The following is an 18,491-nucleotide window of genomic DNA, read 5'->3' on the forward strand; positions in this document are numbered from 1 at the left end:
TGACCGGAGATTTCCCCGTGTCCTGGTCACTTTTCTGACCCTCTGCAGGGTAACAGCTGACTTACACCCCAGCATTGTCTCTGGGTGTAGGTGGGGTGAGGGCCCCACAATTTACCTCTCTACAGTCTGAACCCCCAGGGCAGTGCAGCCAGGGGAAACTGAGGTACAGGCGTGGCAACACCAACCCATAGAACCCAGGAGTCCTGGCACAGACGAGACCCACAGGCTGACACCAAGCAGCTTTATTTGCTCCAGGGGGCAGGAAGAAGGGGGATAAATAGGGGGCAGGGGGGAAGGTGCTGGCGCCCCCTAGGCCTCGTCCCCGAAGGCACGGTCGGCGTTGGGGAACCGCTGGGGGCTGAAGCTGGGATCCTCCTGCAGCCGCTTCTGGAGGTCGGCACGGAGCTGGAAGAGAGGGGGGGAGGAATGAGCATGGACCCCCACCCCCCACAGAGCTTCAGGGTCCCAGCTGGGGGGGGGACCCAGGGGGCTCGCCTGCTTGCAGCCCCAACTTGTGGTGTCTCAGGGGTTGCCAGATGAAGCAGATCCGAGGGGGCCCAGATGGGGCAGACCCCCCAGAGGGAGGTCTCAGGGGTTTCCAGATGGGGCAGACCCCCGGCGGGGGGGGGTCCAGGGTTGCTGGCTGAAGCAGACCCATGGGGCAGGGCTGGAGGGGTCCCAGATGGGGCAGACCCCCGGGGGGGGGGGGTTCCAGGGTTGCTGGCTGAAGCAGACCCAGGGGGCAGGGCTGGAGGGGGCCCAGGGGGGAGGGCTCAGGGGTTTCCAGCTGGGGCAGAGGCCTGGGGGGCCGGGGGCCTCACCTGCTGCCGGTAGCCCTCCTGCAGCCCCGGCTCGGCCAGCTCCCGGCTCAGGCTCTCGCTGCTGCTCAGGGGCTTGACGCCGGCGGCCCTGGCGGCTCGGCTCACGGCCTCGCAGAGGAGCAGCTGGGGGCCGTCGCCCCGCATGGTCTGGGGGCAGAGCGGAGGAAGAGCGCGGTTGGGGGGCTGACCTAGCGGCCTTTGGCCAGCCGGCGCATCAGTGGGCCTCACGTGAGGCTGGGGGCGGGGTTGGGGGGCAGGCGGGGGGCTCACCTTGCGGCGCTTGGCCGGCATGCCCGTCAGGTAGGCGTCGCTCAGGGGCGGCTGCTGCTTCCCACGGCGCTGGGTCTGGATGTCCTCGCGGATGATGGGCACCCACTCCTGCGGGGACAGAGCGGGGAGGGGGGTCAGACATGGGGGGGCCCCAGCACCCCCCCCCCAGCCAGCCCCAGCACTCACCGGGGGCACGGCCGCTGCCCAGGGCTCGGCGTCGGGCGCGGGCTCCCCCGGCAGCTCCCCCGGCTCCGGCTCCGGGCACCGCGCCAGGGACTCCTCCGCCGTGGTGGCCGGGGCCGGCGAGGCCGTGCTGTCCCGCTGCAACCGGGGCGGGGTGAGAGACGCGGGGACCCCCCCGCTGGCCCCCCACGCAGCTCACGGCAGGGACCCCCCCCCCCGCTGGCCCCCCACGCAGCCCCCGCAGCTCACGACAGGGACCCCCCCCCCGCTGGCCCCCCACGCAGCCCCCGCAGCTCACGGCAGGGACCCCCCCCCGCTGGCCCCCCACGCAGCCCACACAGCTCACGGCAGGGAGCCCCCCCGCTGGCCCCCACCCCACATGGCAGGGACCCCCCCACGCAGCCCCCGCAGCTCACGGCAGGGAGCCCCCCCGCTGGCCCCCCACGCAGCCCCCGCAGCTCACGGCAGGGAGCCCCCCCGCTGGCCCCCCACGCAGCCCCTGCAGCTCACGGCAGGGAGCCCCCCCGCTGGCCCCCACCCGACACGTCAGGGACCCCCACACGCAGCTCACAGCAGGGACCCCCCCGATGGCCCCCACCCCACACAGCAGGGACCCCCCCACGCAGCCCCCGCAGCTCACAGCTGGGACCCCCCCGATGGCCCCCACCCCACACGGCAGGGACCCCCCCACGCAGCCCCCCACCCCACATGGCAGGGACCCCCCCAGACAAGGCCCCAGCGCCGCCCCCCAGTACCTGCACAGCTTCGGGGGGCTGCTCGGCCGCCTGCACCTCCATGGGCTCGTCCGGCGCCAGCTGCACAGAGGGGGGAGGGTAAGAGGGGACGCGGGGGGGGGTCCTGCCCCCCGCCCCCCCGCCCCCCGCCCGGGCCGTACCTGGGGGGCCTCGCCCAGGTGGCGGACGTAGGGCAGCACCTGCTCCTCGGTGACGGGCATGTGCTCCAGGACCACCTGCAGCCGCAGCCCCATCATGGCCGTCAGCCAGCTCACCAGCGAGGGGTTCACGTCCGCCGAGAGCCGCCGCTGCGGGACAGGGGGGTCAGCGACGCCCCCCAGGGCCCCCGCCGCCCCCCGCCGGCCGGCACCCCGCCCCCCGCCTCCCCCCGGCAGCCAGCTCACCAGCGAGGGGTTCACGTCCGCCGAGAGCCGCCGCTGCGGGACAGGGGGGTCAGCGACGCCCCCCAGGGCCCCCGCCGCCCCCCGCCGGCCGGCACCCCGCCCCCCGCCTCCCCCCGCCGGCCGACACCCCGCCCCCCGACGCCCCCCAGCAGCCAGCTCACCAGCGAGGGGTTCACGTCCGCCGAGAGCCGCCGCTGCGGGACAGGGGGGTCAGCGACGCCCCCCAGGGCCCCCGCCTCCCCCCGCCAGCCGGCACCCCGCCCCCCCCCCGCCGGCCAACACCCCGCCCCCCGCCTCCCCCCGCCGGCCGACACCCCGCCCCCCGACGCCCCCCGGCAGCCAGCTCACCAGCAAGGGGTTCACGTCCGCCAAGAGCCACCGCTACAGTGACACTCCCCCGACCCCCCCAGACCGCCCTGCCAGCCGGCACCGCCCCCCCCAAGCCAGCCGGCACCACCTCCCCAGATGTCCCCCACTGGCCACCACCCGCCCACCCACCCAGCACCCCCAACCCCTTCCTCTGCCAGCTGGCACCACCCCACCCAGACCCCCCCAGCCAGCAGCGGGAGATTCTCCCCCCCCCCCCCCCAAACACAGCTACACAATCCTGACCAGGCCCCTCTGGGCTATGGGGACAGGGAGGATGCCTGGTGGAGCTGTCCTGCGTGTGGGGGATGCCCCTGGGCAGGGGCCCAGGGGTCCCGGGGGGGGGCACTCACAATGCGGTCGTTGATGACGGCGGTCAGGGCGGCCCGCTCCCCCCCCAGGCAGTACAGGTTCAGAGCCAGACACTCGAACAGCCCCTGGTTACACAGCTCCAGCAGCCGGCACCCGAAGGTGGGGTCTGGGGGGACGGAGGAGGGGGCTGAGAGCCAGGCCTGGGGACCCCCCACAGCCCCCCACCCTCAGCAACCTCCCCCCACCCTGCAGGGACCCCCCACAGCAATGCCCCCCCACCCCCAGCAACCTCCCCCCACCCTACTGGGACGCCCTACAGCCCCCACCCAGAACCCCCACCCTCAGCGACCTCCCCCCACAGCCCCCCCCAGACTCTGCAGGGACCCCCCCACCCCCAGCAACCTCCCCCCACCCTACTGGGACCCCCTACAGCCCCCACCCAGAACCCCCACCCTCAGCGACCTCCCCCCACAGCCCCCCCAGACTCTGCAGGGACCCCCCCCCCACCCCCAGCAACCTCCCCCCACCCTACTGGGACGCCCTACAGCCCCCACCCAGAACCCCCACCCTCAGCGACCTCCCCCCACAGCCCCCCCACACTCTGCAGGGACCCCCTACAGCCCCCACCCAGAACCCCCACATCCCACAGGGAGCCCCCCCGGACCCCCCCTCACCGGCACAACGCAGGATGTGAGTGGCGATGCGGCTGAAATGCTCCTGCAGGAACTCCAGGTTGGTCCGGGTGATGTCGACCCCGTCCTGCACCTGCACCGAGGCCTGGGGGGGTGGGGGGGAAGGGGGAGCCAATGAGACAGTGGGGACCTCTCACCCCAACCCAGACCCACACGCTGCCCCCAACATGCACAGCCGGTACCCCATCACACACACACAGGGGGGCTGTTCCCACCTGCCCCCCATTGTCCCCAGGCCACCTCTGAACAGAATGGGGGGAGAGCAGGGGCCCTCCACAGCCAGGGGGGTGTAAGAGGAGGTGGTGCCCATCACTCTGCCGGTGCCCCTCACTTCCAACCCACAGCCCCCCACAGCCTGGGGGGCGACACTTACGAAGCTCTCGCGGATGTATTCCTGCAGGCCGGTGATCAGGCTGTGGGTGGCCACCTGGGGGAGGAACCACAGGTTAGCGGGGATTGGGGGGCAGGAGTGAGGGGCACCAGCAGAAGAGCCGGGGGCCACAAGGAGCAGGGGTGGGGGGATTCAGGGATGATGGGGCTGGGGGATTCAGAGGGCCCTGGGGACCCTCACCTGCACGTTGTGGTCAGAGGGCTCCCGCCCCCCCAGGTCTCTTGGTGGAAGCAGCAGGTGGGAGATTCAGGAGGCTGGGTGGGGAGATTCGGGGGGCTCGGAAGATTCACAGGGACTCGGGGGACCCCTCACCTACACGTTGTGGTCCGAGGGCCCCTGCCCCCCCAAAGAAGTGGGCGGGGAATTTGCGGGGACTTGGGGGGCACCTCACCCGCACGTTGTGGTCCGAGGGCTCCCGCCCCCCCAGGGACTCCTGGTGGAAGAAGCGGGCGGGGTATTCGGGGGGCTCAGGGGGATTCGGGGGGCCCCTCACCCGCACGTTGTGGTCCGAGGGCTCCCGCCCCCCCAGGGACTCCTGGTGGAAGAAGTGGGCGGGGGATTCAGGGGGCTCAGGGGGATTCGGGGGGCCCCTCACCCGCACGTTGTGGTCCGAGGGCTCCCGCCCCCCCAGGGACTCCTGGTGGAAGAAGCGGGCGGGGGATTCGGGGGGCTCAGGGGGATTCGGGGGGCCCCTCACCCGCACGTTGTGGTCCGAGGGCTCCCGCCCCCCCAGGTACTCCTGATGGAAGAAGCGGCGCAGCTGGGGCTGGACGCGCTGCAGCGGCTGGAACTGCCCGTGGAGCAGCATCACCACGTCCACCATGGAGAAGTTCTGGCAGATGAGCGAGAGCAGGTCCCCGAAGAAGCCTGGGAACAGACGGGGGGAGTGGGGCAGCGGGACACCCCCGTGGGGCGCTGGGGGGAGAATCCGGGCCGTGGGGCGTCCAGGGGGCAAGGCCTAGCGGGGGGGGACCCAGCCAGGAGCGGGCGAGGGAAGCCAAGAGTAATGTGGCCCGGCAAGCGGTGGGGGATGGCCCAGAAGGGGCAGAGGCCAGCGGCCCTGAGGGGGCGGGGCCGCCAGGAAGGGGCGGGGCCCAGCGGGGGCGGCGGGGCCCAGCAGGGGCGGCGGGGCCCGGCGGGGCCCAGCGGGGGCGGCGGGGCCCAGCGGGGGCGGCGGGGCCCAGCGGGGGCGGCGGGGCTCACCAATGGCCCCCTCGGTGCCCGGCTCGAAGAGGTTGCTGGTGCCGCTGAGGCGCTGGATGAAGCTGGCGATGCTCTCGGTGCTGCCCTGCTGGGCGTTCAGCGAGCCCATCATGGACGACAGCACCCCCTGCACCACACTGATGAAGAACTCGGGGGTCAGGGCCTCGGGGCCCCCAGGGGGGCGGCCCCGCCCCCGCTCCCCGCCCGACACCCGCTCTGACAGCAGGGGTGGGGCAGGGGCTGGAGGAGCCTCTGGCTGTGGAGGAGGAGGAGGGGCAGGGGGTGGAGCCTGTTCCGGCACATGCGTGGGGGCAGCCCCCATCTGTGTGGCCTGGAAAAGAGAAAGAGACAGTAGTCAAGGACGGCTCTGGCAGGCTGCCCAGTCAAGCACGTTGGGGGGGAAGTGCCCTTACCCAGAATGCCACAGGATGGGCAGTGCTTACCTGCAGGAAATCTGTCATGCCTTGCAGGAAGGCGGGCATGCCGGGCATGGCCACAGTGATGGTGGGGGAGCCCACGCCGGCCACACCCGGGCCCGCTGCCCCCAGCAGGTTGCCCAGAAGCTGGGAAAAGTGGAGGTCGTCGGCAGGCGGCGGCGGCTGGGCCGAGGAGGAGGCGGAGGGCACGGGGCCCCCCGGTGCACCAGCAGAGCTGCCCCCCGCCGCTGTGGTGGCCGTGTTGGTGGTGGCGGCACTGGCCGAGGCCGTGGGCGGGGAGGCCGGGGCCGGGAAGGAGGCCGACGAGGTGGTGGTGGTGGAAGACGTCGCTGAAGAGGAGCCGCTGCCCTGAGCTGGGAGCGGCAGAATTAACACTCAGGGCCCTGCCCCTCCCTTTCCCATGATGCCCCCTGCCCCCCAACCCTGCCCAGTCATCCCAATTTACCCCCTGCCTCAACCCCCCAATCTCTCCCTGGACTCCACCGCCCCCCTTCCATAATCGTCTGTCTGCAACCCCCCCACACACACACACTTCCTACAGCCTGCCCCACACGTGACCCCAGCACCTCTCGCCACCACTGCCCCTCCCAACCCCTATGGTGCAAGACAAGGGGTGAGAACAGCCCGGCTACCCAGCCCCAAATTCCTGCCCCCCACCCCACCCCAAAGGAGATGCATGGGGCAGAGACTTACCCACGAGAACCGGCTGCATCAGCAGCTGCCCGACGAGCCCGCTAATCATCTGTGCCAGGGAGGCATTGCCCCCTACGCCGGGGGTCTGGGGGGAGACGGACGTTACCTCAGAGCCAGCGCCCCCTAGTGGGGACAGGCCCCATGTCCTGCCCCCGAGCCAGCCCCATGTCCCATTCCCCATCCCCGAGCCAGCCAGTCTCTGCCCTGGGGCCGGATGCATGCTGCCACCCCCTACAGGCAAAAGGAGACATGTCCTGTTCCTGCCCCCCGAGCCAGCCAGGCCCCCTAGCGGGGACAGGCCCCACACCCCGTTCCCCGCCCCCTCCAGCCGGGCTCTCACCCCGGGTCCTGGCGCCTGGGGGGCCCCCGGGTGGGTGGGCCGAGCGGACGGGGCCGAGGGCCGGGCGATCACCACGCGGGTCGGGGCCGACTGGAAGCCAGGGACCTGCTGGCCTGTGGCAGAGGAAGGACCCGGGTTACACTGAGCGGCCGGGGCGGGAACGCAGCCACCTCTGGGGCGGAGCGGCCCCCCCGCGGCCCCCGCTGGCCGCACCCACCTGTGGCAGCGGAAGCAGCGGCTGCCATGGCTTGCTGGGTGATCTGGTGGGCCACGGCCTGCATGAACTCCGGGGGCAGGCTGGGCAGGGGCACGGGCGGGGCGCCACCTGCAGGGGAGAGGGGAACAGCCGGGCTCACGGGCGGCGTCACTGCCCAGCGCCCCCTGCTGGTGAGCCACTGCAACCGCTCCCGGCCTGCCCCCCTCGCTCCCGACCCCCAGCCCCCTGCCAGCACAGCCCTGCCCCCCCTGGCGCCCCTCGCTCCCGACCCGCAGCCCCCTGCCCCCACGGCGCCCCTCTCTCCCGACCCGCAGCTCCCTGCCCTCCCACCCCCCCCCGGCGCCCCTCGCTCCCGACCCGCAGCCCCCCCGGCGCCCCTCGCTCCCGACCCGCAGCCCCCTGCCCCCACGGCGCCCCTCGCTCCCGACCCGCAGCTCCCTGCCCTCCCACCCCCCCCCGGCGCCCCTCGCTCCCGACCCGCAGCCCCCCCGGCGCCCCTCGCTCCCGACCCGCAGCCCCCCCGGCGCCCCTCGCTCCCGACCCGCAGCCCCCTGCCCCCACGGCGCCCCTCGCTCCCGACCCGCAGCTCCCTGCCCTCCCACCCCCCCCCGGCGCCCCTCGCTCCCGACCCGCAGCCCCCCGCCCGCCCGGCGCCCCTCTCTCCCGACCCCCAGCCCCCTTCCCAGCCCAGCCCTGCCCCCCCCAGCGCCCCTCACTCCCGACCCGCAACACCCTGCCAGCCCAGCCCTGCCCCCCCAGCACCCTTCACTCCCATCCCACAGCCCCCTGCCCCTCCAGCTCTGCCGGTGCCCCTCACTCCCGACCTGCAGCCTCTGCCAGCCCAGCCCTGGGCTCATCTTACCCATGCCTGGGCCATGCCCGGCTGGTCCAGCAGCGCCCGTGGGAACGGTGCCCCCGGAGCCACCCCCTGGTGCCTGGGAGCCAGAGTCTGAGGGTAAGAAACAAGCGATTAGCCCAGGACTTGTATCCCTCACCCAGCCTGAGCCAGGATCAAACCCAGAAGTTCTGGAGTGGAAAGGCCCCGTGTCCCATTCCGGGGCCCCCCTAAGGCTGGATTGGGGCTGGCATCCCTTGCCCTGACCCCCAAGCCAGCACCCCCCAGAGGGTCTCACGCTCACCCTGTATGTTCATGTGCATCATGACGACGGGCTCGACGGTCTGGTGGGAGATGCGGATGACCCGGGGGTGGCTGGTCTGGGAGCCCTGGGTCTGAGTTGGGGCCACCCCGGGGGACGGCTGGCTCTCCGGGCCCCGGCCTGCCTCCCCGGGGCTGGGGGCTCCGGCCGGGGCCGGGGGGGAGGGTTGGGTGGGGGCAGGTCCCTCGGAGCCAGGCTGGGAGGGGCGGGCACCGTTCCCCGTCATGGTCACTGTGGTACCAACGTTGATCTGTGAACAGATAAATAATTAGGGGGCCCATCCCGGACTCCTGAGTCCATCCCTCCCTTCCTGGGGCTGCGACCCTCCCTGGAGGAGCCATCCCGGTCTCCTGGGTCCATCCCCCCTCCCCAGGGCCTGTGAGCCCCTCAAGGGGGTATCATCTCAGGCGGCGTCAGCTCGGACACCTGGGTCCATCCCTCTCCCCAAGAGCTGTGAGGCCCCCTAGGGGCGGGTGCTGCCCCGGGTGCCTGGGTCCCGTGCCCCAGCTCACCTGTATGGGAATGGCAGCCTGCTGCAGCACCATGGGGGCGGCATAGTGGGACATGGGCCGGACCACGTGGAGGTGGCGGGGGGCGCTGCAGGACAGGTTGCAGCGCAGGTCGGACAGGGCCACGAAGGTGTTCCCCATCAGGCGCATGGACTCCCCCACCAGGTTGATGATGCGCTGGTCCTCCTCGCGCCCCTCCGCCTGCCAATGAAGGGGGCACGGTCAGCTCCCGCAGTGCCCCCCCGCCAGCCGTGGTATCGCCCACCTCCCCCCGCTCCACCATCCCATCCATGGTACAACCCAGCTCCGGGTCCACATCACCCTGTTCACGGTATCAGCCACCTCAGAGCCCAAATAATCCCCGCCCCCTTGCGTGGGATGACCCATAATGCTCTCACAGCCCTACTCCCAAAAATGAACTGCTCGGGTTCTAGCCAATCGAGCGCCTGGCAGCAGGGGGCGGGAACCTGGAGCATCCCCAAGGGTTAGAACCGACTTGTGGGGAGAGGGGATTTGGATTCTGCCATCCGTTCATGGACTGGGGAGAGCATAATTTGGACCACCCCATTGTCACCAGGAAAGGGGGAGGGGGAGTTCAGAAGGTCCCACGGGGGGAGGGGGGATTTGGACCATCCCACTCTCACGGGGGGGGGGGGGTGATGTTCAGAACATCCCATTCTCCTGGGGATGGGGGTGGGCCCGGCCCTTACATTGTTGTTGTAGTCAGTGGTGCTGGCCGTGGCCAGGATCTCCTGGTAGCGCTGCAGGAAGGGCTGCAGCTGCTCCTCCACCCTGCGCAGCTCCAGCAGCACCTCCACGTACTCGGCCGGCGCTGGGTGGCTGCAGGGAGATGGGAGAGGGGGCTCAGTGGGCGCCTGGGCCCCGATCCCCACCCCACCCCCTCTGGCCTGTCCTTACTTGGGGGCCCCTTCGGCAGCCGGGGTTGGCTCCGGCCCAGGCTGGGGGTTCTCCTCGTCTGGCGCGGCTGGGACATCCGAATCAGCTGCCTCCATGGGCTCCCGCTGGCCAGGGCTGGTGGAAGGCGGCGGCTCGTCGGGGACCGGGGGGGCGTTCTCCGGCGTGGGCTGGGGCTGCCCGTTGGTGCGACCCTAGAGAGAGAGACACTGAGCTCAGAGCCGGGGACTCTTTCCCTCCCCCCGCAGTCGGGGCTCAGAGCCGGGGACTCACCTCCAGCCGGCCCAGGATGCCCTGCACGTCTCGGAGCATGTGCTGTGCCATCACCAGCCGGACGCGGGGCTCGCTCTGGAACGACAGGGCAGGGGCCGGGTCAGGACTGGGCCTGGGAGTGCAGCTCACAAGGACACAGCCTGGTGCTAACCCAGACCAGACCCCTGGGCCCAGCCAGCTGGCAACACGCACACACCCCCCTGGGCCAGTGCAGCATAGGGCCCCCAGACCACGACCCAGATTCCCCCAGTCCAGACTCCCTGGGCCCAGCTAGCCCAGGACTCCCAGACCAGACCCCTCGGCCCAGCTAGCCCAGGCCCAGCCAGAACAGGACCCAAACCTCCCAAATCCAAACCCCCAGTCCAGACCCCACCCGACCCCCGCGCCGGCTCATCCAGCCTGGGACCCCTGCCTCCTGGATGAGATCCATGGGCCCCGCCTGTCTGGTATCCCCCACCCCCGATGACACCCCTGAACTATCCAGCCAAGTAACCCCAGGATCAGCCCATGGGCCCCCTGAGCTCTTTCCTGTCCTCTTTAGCCCCGCCCCCAAAGGAAAGAAAATTTCCAGGAGAGAATTTCATTGGTTCCAACCCAGAACCCCCCTGTGCTCTGTCAATTCTCTAACCCTTCCCAGAACCCCCAGTGGCCTTGAACAGCCCCCGCCCCCAACCCCCCTGCTGACCTTTCACCCCTCTGCCCTCCACCCCAGCGCCCACCCTCCTCCAGTACCTGTACGGGCGCCTGTTCCATATTAATATGGACATCCACAGAGGATCCGTCGACCTTAGCGGGAGGAGCAAGGAGACGGGAGCGAAGCAGGGAGAGACGGAGAAAGCCAAAGAAAACAAAAGAAAAGGAATGGAATAAAAACAGGAAAAGAAAGAGAAAAATAAATAAAAACAGAGAAAGGGGAGAGGGGCTACAGACACTGAGCACAAGGGGGAGGTGGATAGAGACTCCCACCCTGCATCACCACTCCACGGACCCTCTGCCCTCCCAGAGCCAGGAGAGAACCCAGGAGTCCTGGCTCCCAGCTCCCCCTGCTCTAACCCACTAGCCCCCCACTCCCCTCCCAGAGCCAGGGACAGAATCCAGGAGTCCTGAGTTCCCACCCGTCCATCACACTTCTTGACACACACCGGCTAGAAGATCTCACACCTGTTACAGAACCACAGGAAATAAACCAAAGCAAACTGCCAGAGAAGAGAGAGAACCTGCCTCTTTCAGGACCCACCCCCGGCGGCACACTGGGGCTAGCGCTGACAGCCAGGGAGAGGCCCCGCCAGCCCCATGCACCACGGCGCCCCCTGGCAGGAACTCACCTGTGAGGGCGGCTGGGGGTCCATAATACTGACTGGTAAATTGAAGGTCCCCACCATGACGTAGCTGTTGGCATTACGGTCGTGGACAGTGGCACCAGCTCCCCGGCCGCCAATGCCATTGTGGGGGGCTGAGGCCGAGCTGGCTCCAGAGGGACCCCCGGAGGAGGGCGACTGAGTCTGGGGAGGGCACGTTCCACCAAGTGGATCACTTTGCCCCCAACATCTTGGAAAGAAGAGACAAAGGGGGGTGAAACCGGAACCTCAAACCTCTGGGCTCCATCCCCCCCAGCTCTGCCGGTGCCCCTCACTCCTGACCCGCAGCCCCCTGCTAGCCCAGCCCTGGGCTCCCCCCCCAGCTCTGCGGTGCCCCTCACTCCCAACCTGCAGCCCCCTGCTAGCCCAGCCCTGCCCCTACATGCCCACTAGTCCGCCCCCTCACTCCTGACCCGCAGCCCCCATACTCACTATATTCTTTAAGCTTCTTGTCATCCTGTAGGACTCGTCCCTGGTAGATCAGACGCTGTTTCTCCGCAGGGATATTTACTGAGCCCGCAATGTGCTCTTTGAACTCCTTCAACGGTCACCTACAGGGGAAAGGGGCAAGAACCAGTGGGGTCAAACCCACCCCCCAGCACCTCCTCTCTTCTCAGCTCACGCTCTGGCATCGCTATCCATTGAATGCAGCTCCCTCTGGGGTGGGGAAGCTGGTTATACAGGGACCCCTTGCCCAGGGCTGAGATGCGGCTGGCTCTGGGGTGGGACACAGGAGCTGCCAAATAGCCGAATGGGCCGACGCAGAGCATCCCTTAGCGCCAGACTGGGCCCAGCACAGACCCCCAAGGGAGATGGCCCCGGACTGAGCCACACCCAGCAGCCTCCCAGCCTCTCACCTCCGCCTCTACGGTGAAGGTCCTGGGTCTGCGAGTCGAGCGTTTTCACCATCACCTCGAGGTTCTCCGGCTCCGCCATGGCGCCGGGTCCTGTCACGGGACAGCGGGTTACGCGTTCAGGTCCCAGATCAGCCGCCCCCGTGGGCGCTGAACGTGCCCCCCCCCACACACACACACACCGCTTAAATCCACGGGCCTCCCTGCCACCCACCTTACACCCCTCCCTTCCCCGTGCCCCTCCCCCCAGTTACTGCTCCGCCCCTTCCCCATAACACCTTAAACCCCGCCCCTCCCTTCCCCCACATTACACCCCACCCTTACCCCCCACCCCTCCCCATAACCCCTTAACCCCCGCCCCCCCTTCCCCACCTTCCCCCCACATTTACACCCCCACCCCTTACCCCCCCCGCCCCTCCCCATAACACCTTAAACCCCGCCCCTCCCTTCCCCCACCTTACACCCCACCCCTTACCCCCCACCCCTCCCCATAACCCCTTAAACCCCGCCCCCCCCTTCCCCCACCTTACACCCCACCCCTTACCCCCCACCCCTCCCTATAACACCTTAAACCCGCCCCTCCCTTCCCCCACCTTACCCCCCACCCCTCCCCATAACCCCTTAAACCCCGCCCCTCCCTTCCCCCACCTTACACCCACCCCTTACCCCCCGCCCCTCCCATAACCCCTTAAACCCCGCCCCCCCTTCCCCCCCCTTACACCCCACCCCTTACCCCCCCGCCCCTCCCCATAACCCCTTAAACCCCGCCCCCTTCCCCCACTTACACCCCACCCCTTACCCCCCGCCCCTCCCCATAACCCCTTAAACCCCGCCCCCCCTTCCCCCACCTTACACCCACCCCTTACCCCCCGCCCCTCCCCCATAACCCCTTAAACCCCGCCCCTCCCTTCCCCCACCTTACACCCCACCCCTTACCCCCCGCCCCTCCCCATAACACCTTAAACCCCGCCCCTCCCTTCCCCACATTACACCCCACCCCTTACCCCCCACCCCTCCCATAACCCCTTAAACCCCGCCCCCCCTTCCCCACCTTCCCCCACATTACACCCCACCCCTTACCCCCCCGCCCCTCCCCATAACACCTTAAACCCCCGCCCTCCCTTCCCCCACCTTACACCCCACCCCTTACCCCCCGCCCCTCCCCATAACCCCTTAAACCCCGCCCCCCCTTCCCCCCCTTACACCCCACCCCTTACCCCCCGCCCCTCCCCATAACCCCTTAAACCCCGCCCCCCTTCCCCCACCTTACACCCACCCCTTACCCCCCGCCCCTCCCCATAACCCCTTAAACCCCGCCCCCCCTTCCCCCACCTTACACCCCACCCCTTACCCCCCGCCCCTCCCCATAACACCTTAAACCCCGCCCCTCCCTTCCCCACATTACCCCCCACCCCTCCCCATAACCCCTTAAACCCCGCCCCCCCTTCCCCCCACCTCCCCACATTACACCCCACCCCTTACCCCCCCGCCCCTCCCCATAACACCTTAAACCCCGCCCCTCCTTCCCCACCCTTACACCCCACCCCTACCCCCCACGCCCTCCCCATAACCCTTAAACCCCGCCCCCCCTTCCCCCACCTTACAACCCCACCCCTTACCCCCCCACCCCTCCCCATAACCCCTTAAACCCCGCCACCCCTTCCCCCCCTTACACCCACCCCTCCCCATAACCCCTTAAACCCCGCCCCCCCTTCCCCCCTTACACCCCACCCCTCCCTCCCCATACAGCCAAGCCCCTCCCCCATACACCTTACACCCCCGCCCCTCCCTTCCCCCACTTTGCCACCCCCGCCCCCCCATGGCCGCGCCGAGGCTCACCCCGCTCCAAGGGCCCCTCTCGACAGGGGGAGGGGAGGGGGAGGGGCTCCAAGTCCAACTGGCCCCGCCCCCGGCCTCGCTGGCGGGTACTTCCGGTCAAACGGGAGCCACTTCCGGTGGAGCCCAAGCCCCAGGGGCCCACTTCCGGTTCCCCGCAGGGGTCCGGCGGCCGCGGGGGGGCGGGTGGGGGAGACGCTTCGGGCGCCCCGGCCGGGGAGACGCTGCGGGCTCGGAACGGGGCGAAGCGGCCGCGGGACCGGCGCCTCCTTGGAGCGACTCCCTCCAGCCGCCTCTCGCCGCTGCTGCGCCCGACTGCGCATGCGCAAGAGCTGTGCGCTCGCGCGCCCCCCCCCGCCTTCCCTACTATGGGTCCTTCGCCTCGGGGCTGTCCGGACAGGCGCCTGATTAAATATACCGTGAAACCGAGCTACTCGCCCACAGTCCCTCCCGCCGCTCCTTCCTTGATCGCTCCTCGGTTCCGAGCCGGTGGGTCTGCTCGTTCTGCGGCGGGGACGCCGCTTGTTCGCCTCCGATCGCGAAGTTTTTGTCCAGGCAGTTTTCGGGCTACTATACCGGCTCGAGGGCGCTCGCTCGCCTGCACCTGCGTACTAAGGCCTTTGTCCACCATCTTTCTTCTGGGCGGGCCCATGCGGCTGCGTATGCGGCGAAGGCAGCGCGGCGGCCATCTTGGAGGTTGGCGTGGAAATGGTGACGCGGAGTCGCCGGCCCGACACATCTTTGGAACGCAATGCCTTGGCGCTCCAAGGAGCCGAAGCCAAAGCGGCGGCCATATTGGCTATGGGCACATACTTATGACACCTGACTTGCCACCATATTTGTTGAGGGCACATTTTCCCAGTCCTGATTGGCGGACTATCCCCAATGGGGGGGAATATCCCCCCTCGTCCGCCATCTTTGTTATGGGCAATGAGTTTGGGTAGGCAGAGAATGCCAGTTTGTTATTGTAGGGTCTCCCAAAAGCACTGGGGACGTCCACTCCCCTTTGAGTTCCTGTAGGGTCTCCCCAAAACACGAGCGGCCCTGGGCATGGTTATGTTATTGTAGGGTCTCCCAAAAATGGTGAGCTTGCCTCCCCCGTTTGTGTTATTGTAGGGTCTCCCCAAACCCCTTGAGGCCCCAGGCATGTTTATGTGATTGCAGCGTTTCCCCCAAGACACTAAGGACGCCGGGCGGGGAGGGCCCCGAGACGTCGCAAGTCCAGCCCCCCTGCGCTAAGGCAGGACCAGGCGGGCCGGGCCCAAGCGGGGTTTGTCCAAACTGCTCTTACACCCTCCCGCGACGGGGCTCCCACGACGCCCGCCCCCGGAGGCCAATTCTTGCCCCTGAGAGCGAGAAAGTTTCTCCTCATCGCCGACCGAAATGGCCCCGGCCGCCCTTCGCTCGTGTGTGTGACTCCCAAGCCCCAGCAACCCGCCCGGCCTGCTGGACCGGGCTGCCCAGAAACCCTGCAGGGGCCGGCCTTTGAGTGTATTATTGTAGGGCCCGCCACGCTGGAGATGCCAGCCACAGGGCTCCCCCAAAACCTGCGGGCGGCGGCAGCCCTGTTCTTGGAGCGGCTTCTGGAAACACAGAGCTATCCACACCGGTTTGTTATTGTAGGGTCCCTCACAAGCATCAGCCGCCCGCCCCCTTCTTGTTATTATAGGGTCTCCTGAGGCTCAGTGTGCTTGCGGGGAGGGGTCCTTGCAAACACCCAGCTACCCACACTGGTTTATTATTGTAGGGTCTCATGTAAGCTGCAGGCCCTGTTCCTGCAAGGTCTCCTGCAAGCTCCATCCCCGCCTCCCCTCCCGCCCGTTATTGTTGGATCTCCTGGAGGCCCCCAGAGCCCCTCCCGCACAGCGCTGTATGCCGTAGGGCCGCCCTGGCCCAGCGGGCGTGGGGTTGCTCCCATCCACGGGACTCTGGACTCCCTCGAGTTACTGATTAACGTGGGCGGCGGAAGGGCAAAGGTGAGCTGGCCAGAGGGACAAGGGCCGGCAGACAGCCCCGAACCCGGCCCCCACCCGCCATGCTCCACCGCACCTGGTCTTACCTGCTGTACCTGTACGGGGCCCTGATCAGCGCCCTGAGGCCCATGCACCCCCCAGCCCCACTGCCAGCCAGCAGGCTGGACGGGGACCAGGTAGCTAGCACTGGGGCATGGGCCGGGGGAAAACCCCTCCCCAGGATCAGGGTGTCTGGGGATCCCCAGGGGTGGGGCAGTGAAGGTTGGGGGGGACTCAGGGGAAGGCGGGTTCATGTGGGGATCGGGCTTGGGGACCCCTGGAGGGCAGAGAAGGGTGTGGGGTTCCCTAGCCGGTGCTTGGGTCTCTGTGGGGGAGGGTGCAGGGGGCGGCTGGGCGGGGCTCTGGGGGGGGGCTCTGCAAGACCCTGACGCCCCACAGTTCCCCTGGCAGTACCTGGCACCTGGCACTTCATTTCTGGAGCAGCAGCCCACCCCTGCGGCCCTGGAGACCTTCGCGGGCACCGACAGCTCCGTCTTCCACATGGGCAGAGCCCCCAGCCCCAGCGTCTGCAGCTCCGCGCCGCCCTCCGCCTGTGAGTGGGGGCCCGGCCCCCCAACCCCCTCCAGCCCCCCCACTCCAGGGTGCGCCCCAATGGGCCGTGCCCAACGCTCAGGCTTCAGGGTCTCACTGGTGGGGTCAGGAAGGGATCCCCCCCCCCTTTTCTAGGGATTTTGCTTCTCTCCCTCTGAAGGCCCCCGGGGGTGGGAGGGGTGGCCGTGGGGTATCTCTGCGCATCGTCCCGGCCAGCTGTTCCCCACCCCCCCCAGGCCATGCGGACGCCAGACACGGGGTGGGGAAGGCCTTGGACCCCGATCTCCGAGGGGCCACAACCCCCCATTGGGTGGTTCGCAGCAGGATGAGCCTGGCAGCTTGCCACAAATCGGTTACGGCCATCGGTGGGGGGGGCTCGGGCCCCTCTGTGGGGCTCTGGGCATGGCTGAGGGCATGGGCTGGCAGCTTGTCAGACGGGATACTCAGTGGCCCCTCCACCCACGACCCCCCATGCCCCAGTGTCCAGCCACCCCCCTCCACCTGCTCCCCAAAGTCCCCTCCAGCTGACCGCCCCCCCTTCTCCCCGCCCAGGAAATCAGGGGCCTGCGTGCCCAGATCATGGATTTATCTGCTTAAGGAAGGGAGCACGGACCTGGCCACAGAAGGTGAGTGGTGCCCCTCACTCCCGACCCACAGCCCCCTGCCAGCCCAGCCCTGGGCTCCCCCCAGCTCTGCCGGTGCCCTCACTCCCCGACCGCAGCCCCCTGCCAGCCCAGCCCTGGGTCCCCCCCCAGCTCTGCCGGTGCCCCTCACTCCCGGACCCGCAGCCCCTGCTAGCCCAGCCTGCCCCCCTAGTGCCCCTCATTCCCGACCCGCAGCCCCTGCCAGCCCTGTCCCACCCAGCTCTGCCGGTGCCCCTCACTCCCGACCCACAGCCCCCGCTAGCCCAGCCCTGGGCCCCTGCAAGCTCTGCCGGAGCCCCTCACTCCTGACCTGCAGCCCCCAGCTCCTGGCTCTGTCTCCCCCCTCACAGGCCGGCCCGGGATGAGAACCGAGCTGTTCTCCAGCAAGTGTCCAGACACCATCATTGTCCAGGAAAGCGACCGAGACTATCAAAGGATCCATGCTGTACTGTAAGCGGGGACCCGGACTCCTGGGTTTCTCTCCCTGACTCGGAGGGGCACGGGGGCTGGTGGTGAGAGCCGGGGGGCTGGGAGCCAGGACTCCTGGGTTCTCTCCCAGTTCTGAGGTGTCTCTCCCTGTCCCCCAGCCCGCACCCCCCACCTGGCCGATTAGTGCATTGAGGATTTCCGGAACCAAGCCTACTGCCTGGACATGGAAGAATTCCTGCTTATCCCCCGCAGCCAAGGTAACACCCGGATGAGTGGGGCCTTTGGGGGGGGTCACTCCCCCACCCCATCGGCCAGTGGGATTAGCTTTGGGGGAAGGGGGTGGGTTGGGAGAGGGAGGAGTTTGGGGGGGGTAGATTTGGGGGAAGGGGTTTGGGAGGCGCTGGGAAGAAGGGAAGTTGTGGGGGAGGTTTGGGGGGTCAGGAGAGGGGTTGGGCAGGTGTTGGGGGAGGGGTAGGTTTGGGGGGCATGGAAGAGAATTGGGGGTAGGTTATTGGGTCACCAAAATGCTCACTGACACACAACCCCACCCAGAAATCTCTCTCCCCTCCCCACGGGGTGATCCCTCCCCACAACACACACCCCCAACTCTCTCCCTCTTCTCTGCCCCCTAGACACCTGCCAGCTTCAGGATTCCTGATTGACCCACTGCCAGGTGAGCTGAGCCCTAGGGCCCCCCCCCATTCCCTGCCCTTCCCAGGGGCCCCACACCCCCTGACCTGGCTGGAGTGCGCCACGTCTCAGCCAGATTTCCCCCCCCTCCCCTGGCCAGGCCTCCAATGACCAACTCCACGCGCTATCTCAGAGTGTGGTAGTGGCTGGGATTGAGGTTTGTGGGGCAGATCTCTGGGTCTCCCCCGCCCCGCCAACT

The 18,491-nt window shown here is 68.9% G+C and overlaps 2 protein-coding genes across 2 annotated transcripts; one reads left to right on the top strand and one right to left on the bottom strand.

Annotated features, from left to right (window-relative positions):
• Positions 1-227: 227 nt before the first annotated feature.
• Positions 228-12,218, bottom strand: BAG6 (BAG cochaperone 6). Its single transcript, XM_078848708.1, is given in 27 exon segments — positions 228-405; positions 822-968; positions 1,092-1,199; positions 1,278-1,412; positions 2,030-2,089; positions 2,170-2,316; positions 3,132-3,256; positions 3,765-3,867; positions 4,156-4,209; positions 4,871-5,040; positions 5,377-5,707; positions 5,820-6,166; positions 6,507-6,591; positions 6,847-6,959; positions 7,064-7,213; positions 7,926-8,012; positions 8,203-8,470; positions 8,733-8,930; positions 9,440-9,569; positions 9,648-9,838; positions 9,918-9,992; positions 10,650-10,703; positions 11,243-11,430; positions 11,433-11,465; positions 11,708-11,818; positions 12,126-12,156; positions 12,158-12,218. Coding segments are annotated over 27 exon segments (3,591 nt in total). The 5' UTR covers positions 12,212-12,218; the 3' UTR covers positions 228-309.
• On the top strand, positions 12,210-17,644 carry APOM (apolipoprotein M). The gene is made up of 6 exons (XM_073326937.2): positions 12,210-12,239; positions 14,127-14,454; positions 15,947-16,114; positions 16,377-16,530; positions 17,082-17,155; positions 17,524-17,644. The coding sequence occupies exons 1-6, from the start codon at positions 12,210-12,212 to the stop codon at positions 17,625-17,627; spliced, it is 858 nt and encodes a 285-aa protein (XP_073183038.2). The 3' UTR covers positions 17,628-17,644.
• The last annotated feature ends 847 nt before the right edge of the window (positions 17,645-18,491 follow it).

This window comes from Lepidochelys kempii, chromosome 14, assembly GCF_965140285.1.
Source record: "Lepidochelys kempii isolate rLepKem1 chromosome 14, rLepKem1.hap1, whole genome shotgun sequence".
In the NCBI taxonomy this organism is placed as follows: domain Eukaryota; kingdom Metazoa; phylum Chordata; order Testudines; family Cheloniidae; genus Lepidochelys; species Lepidochelys kempii.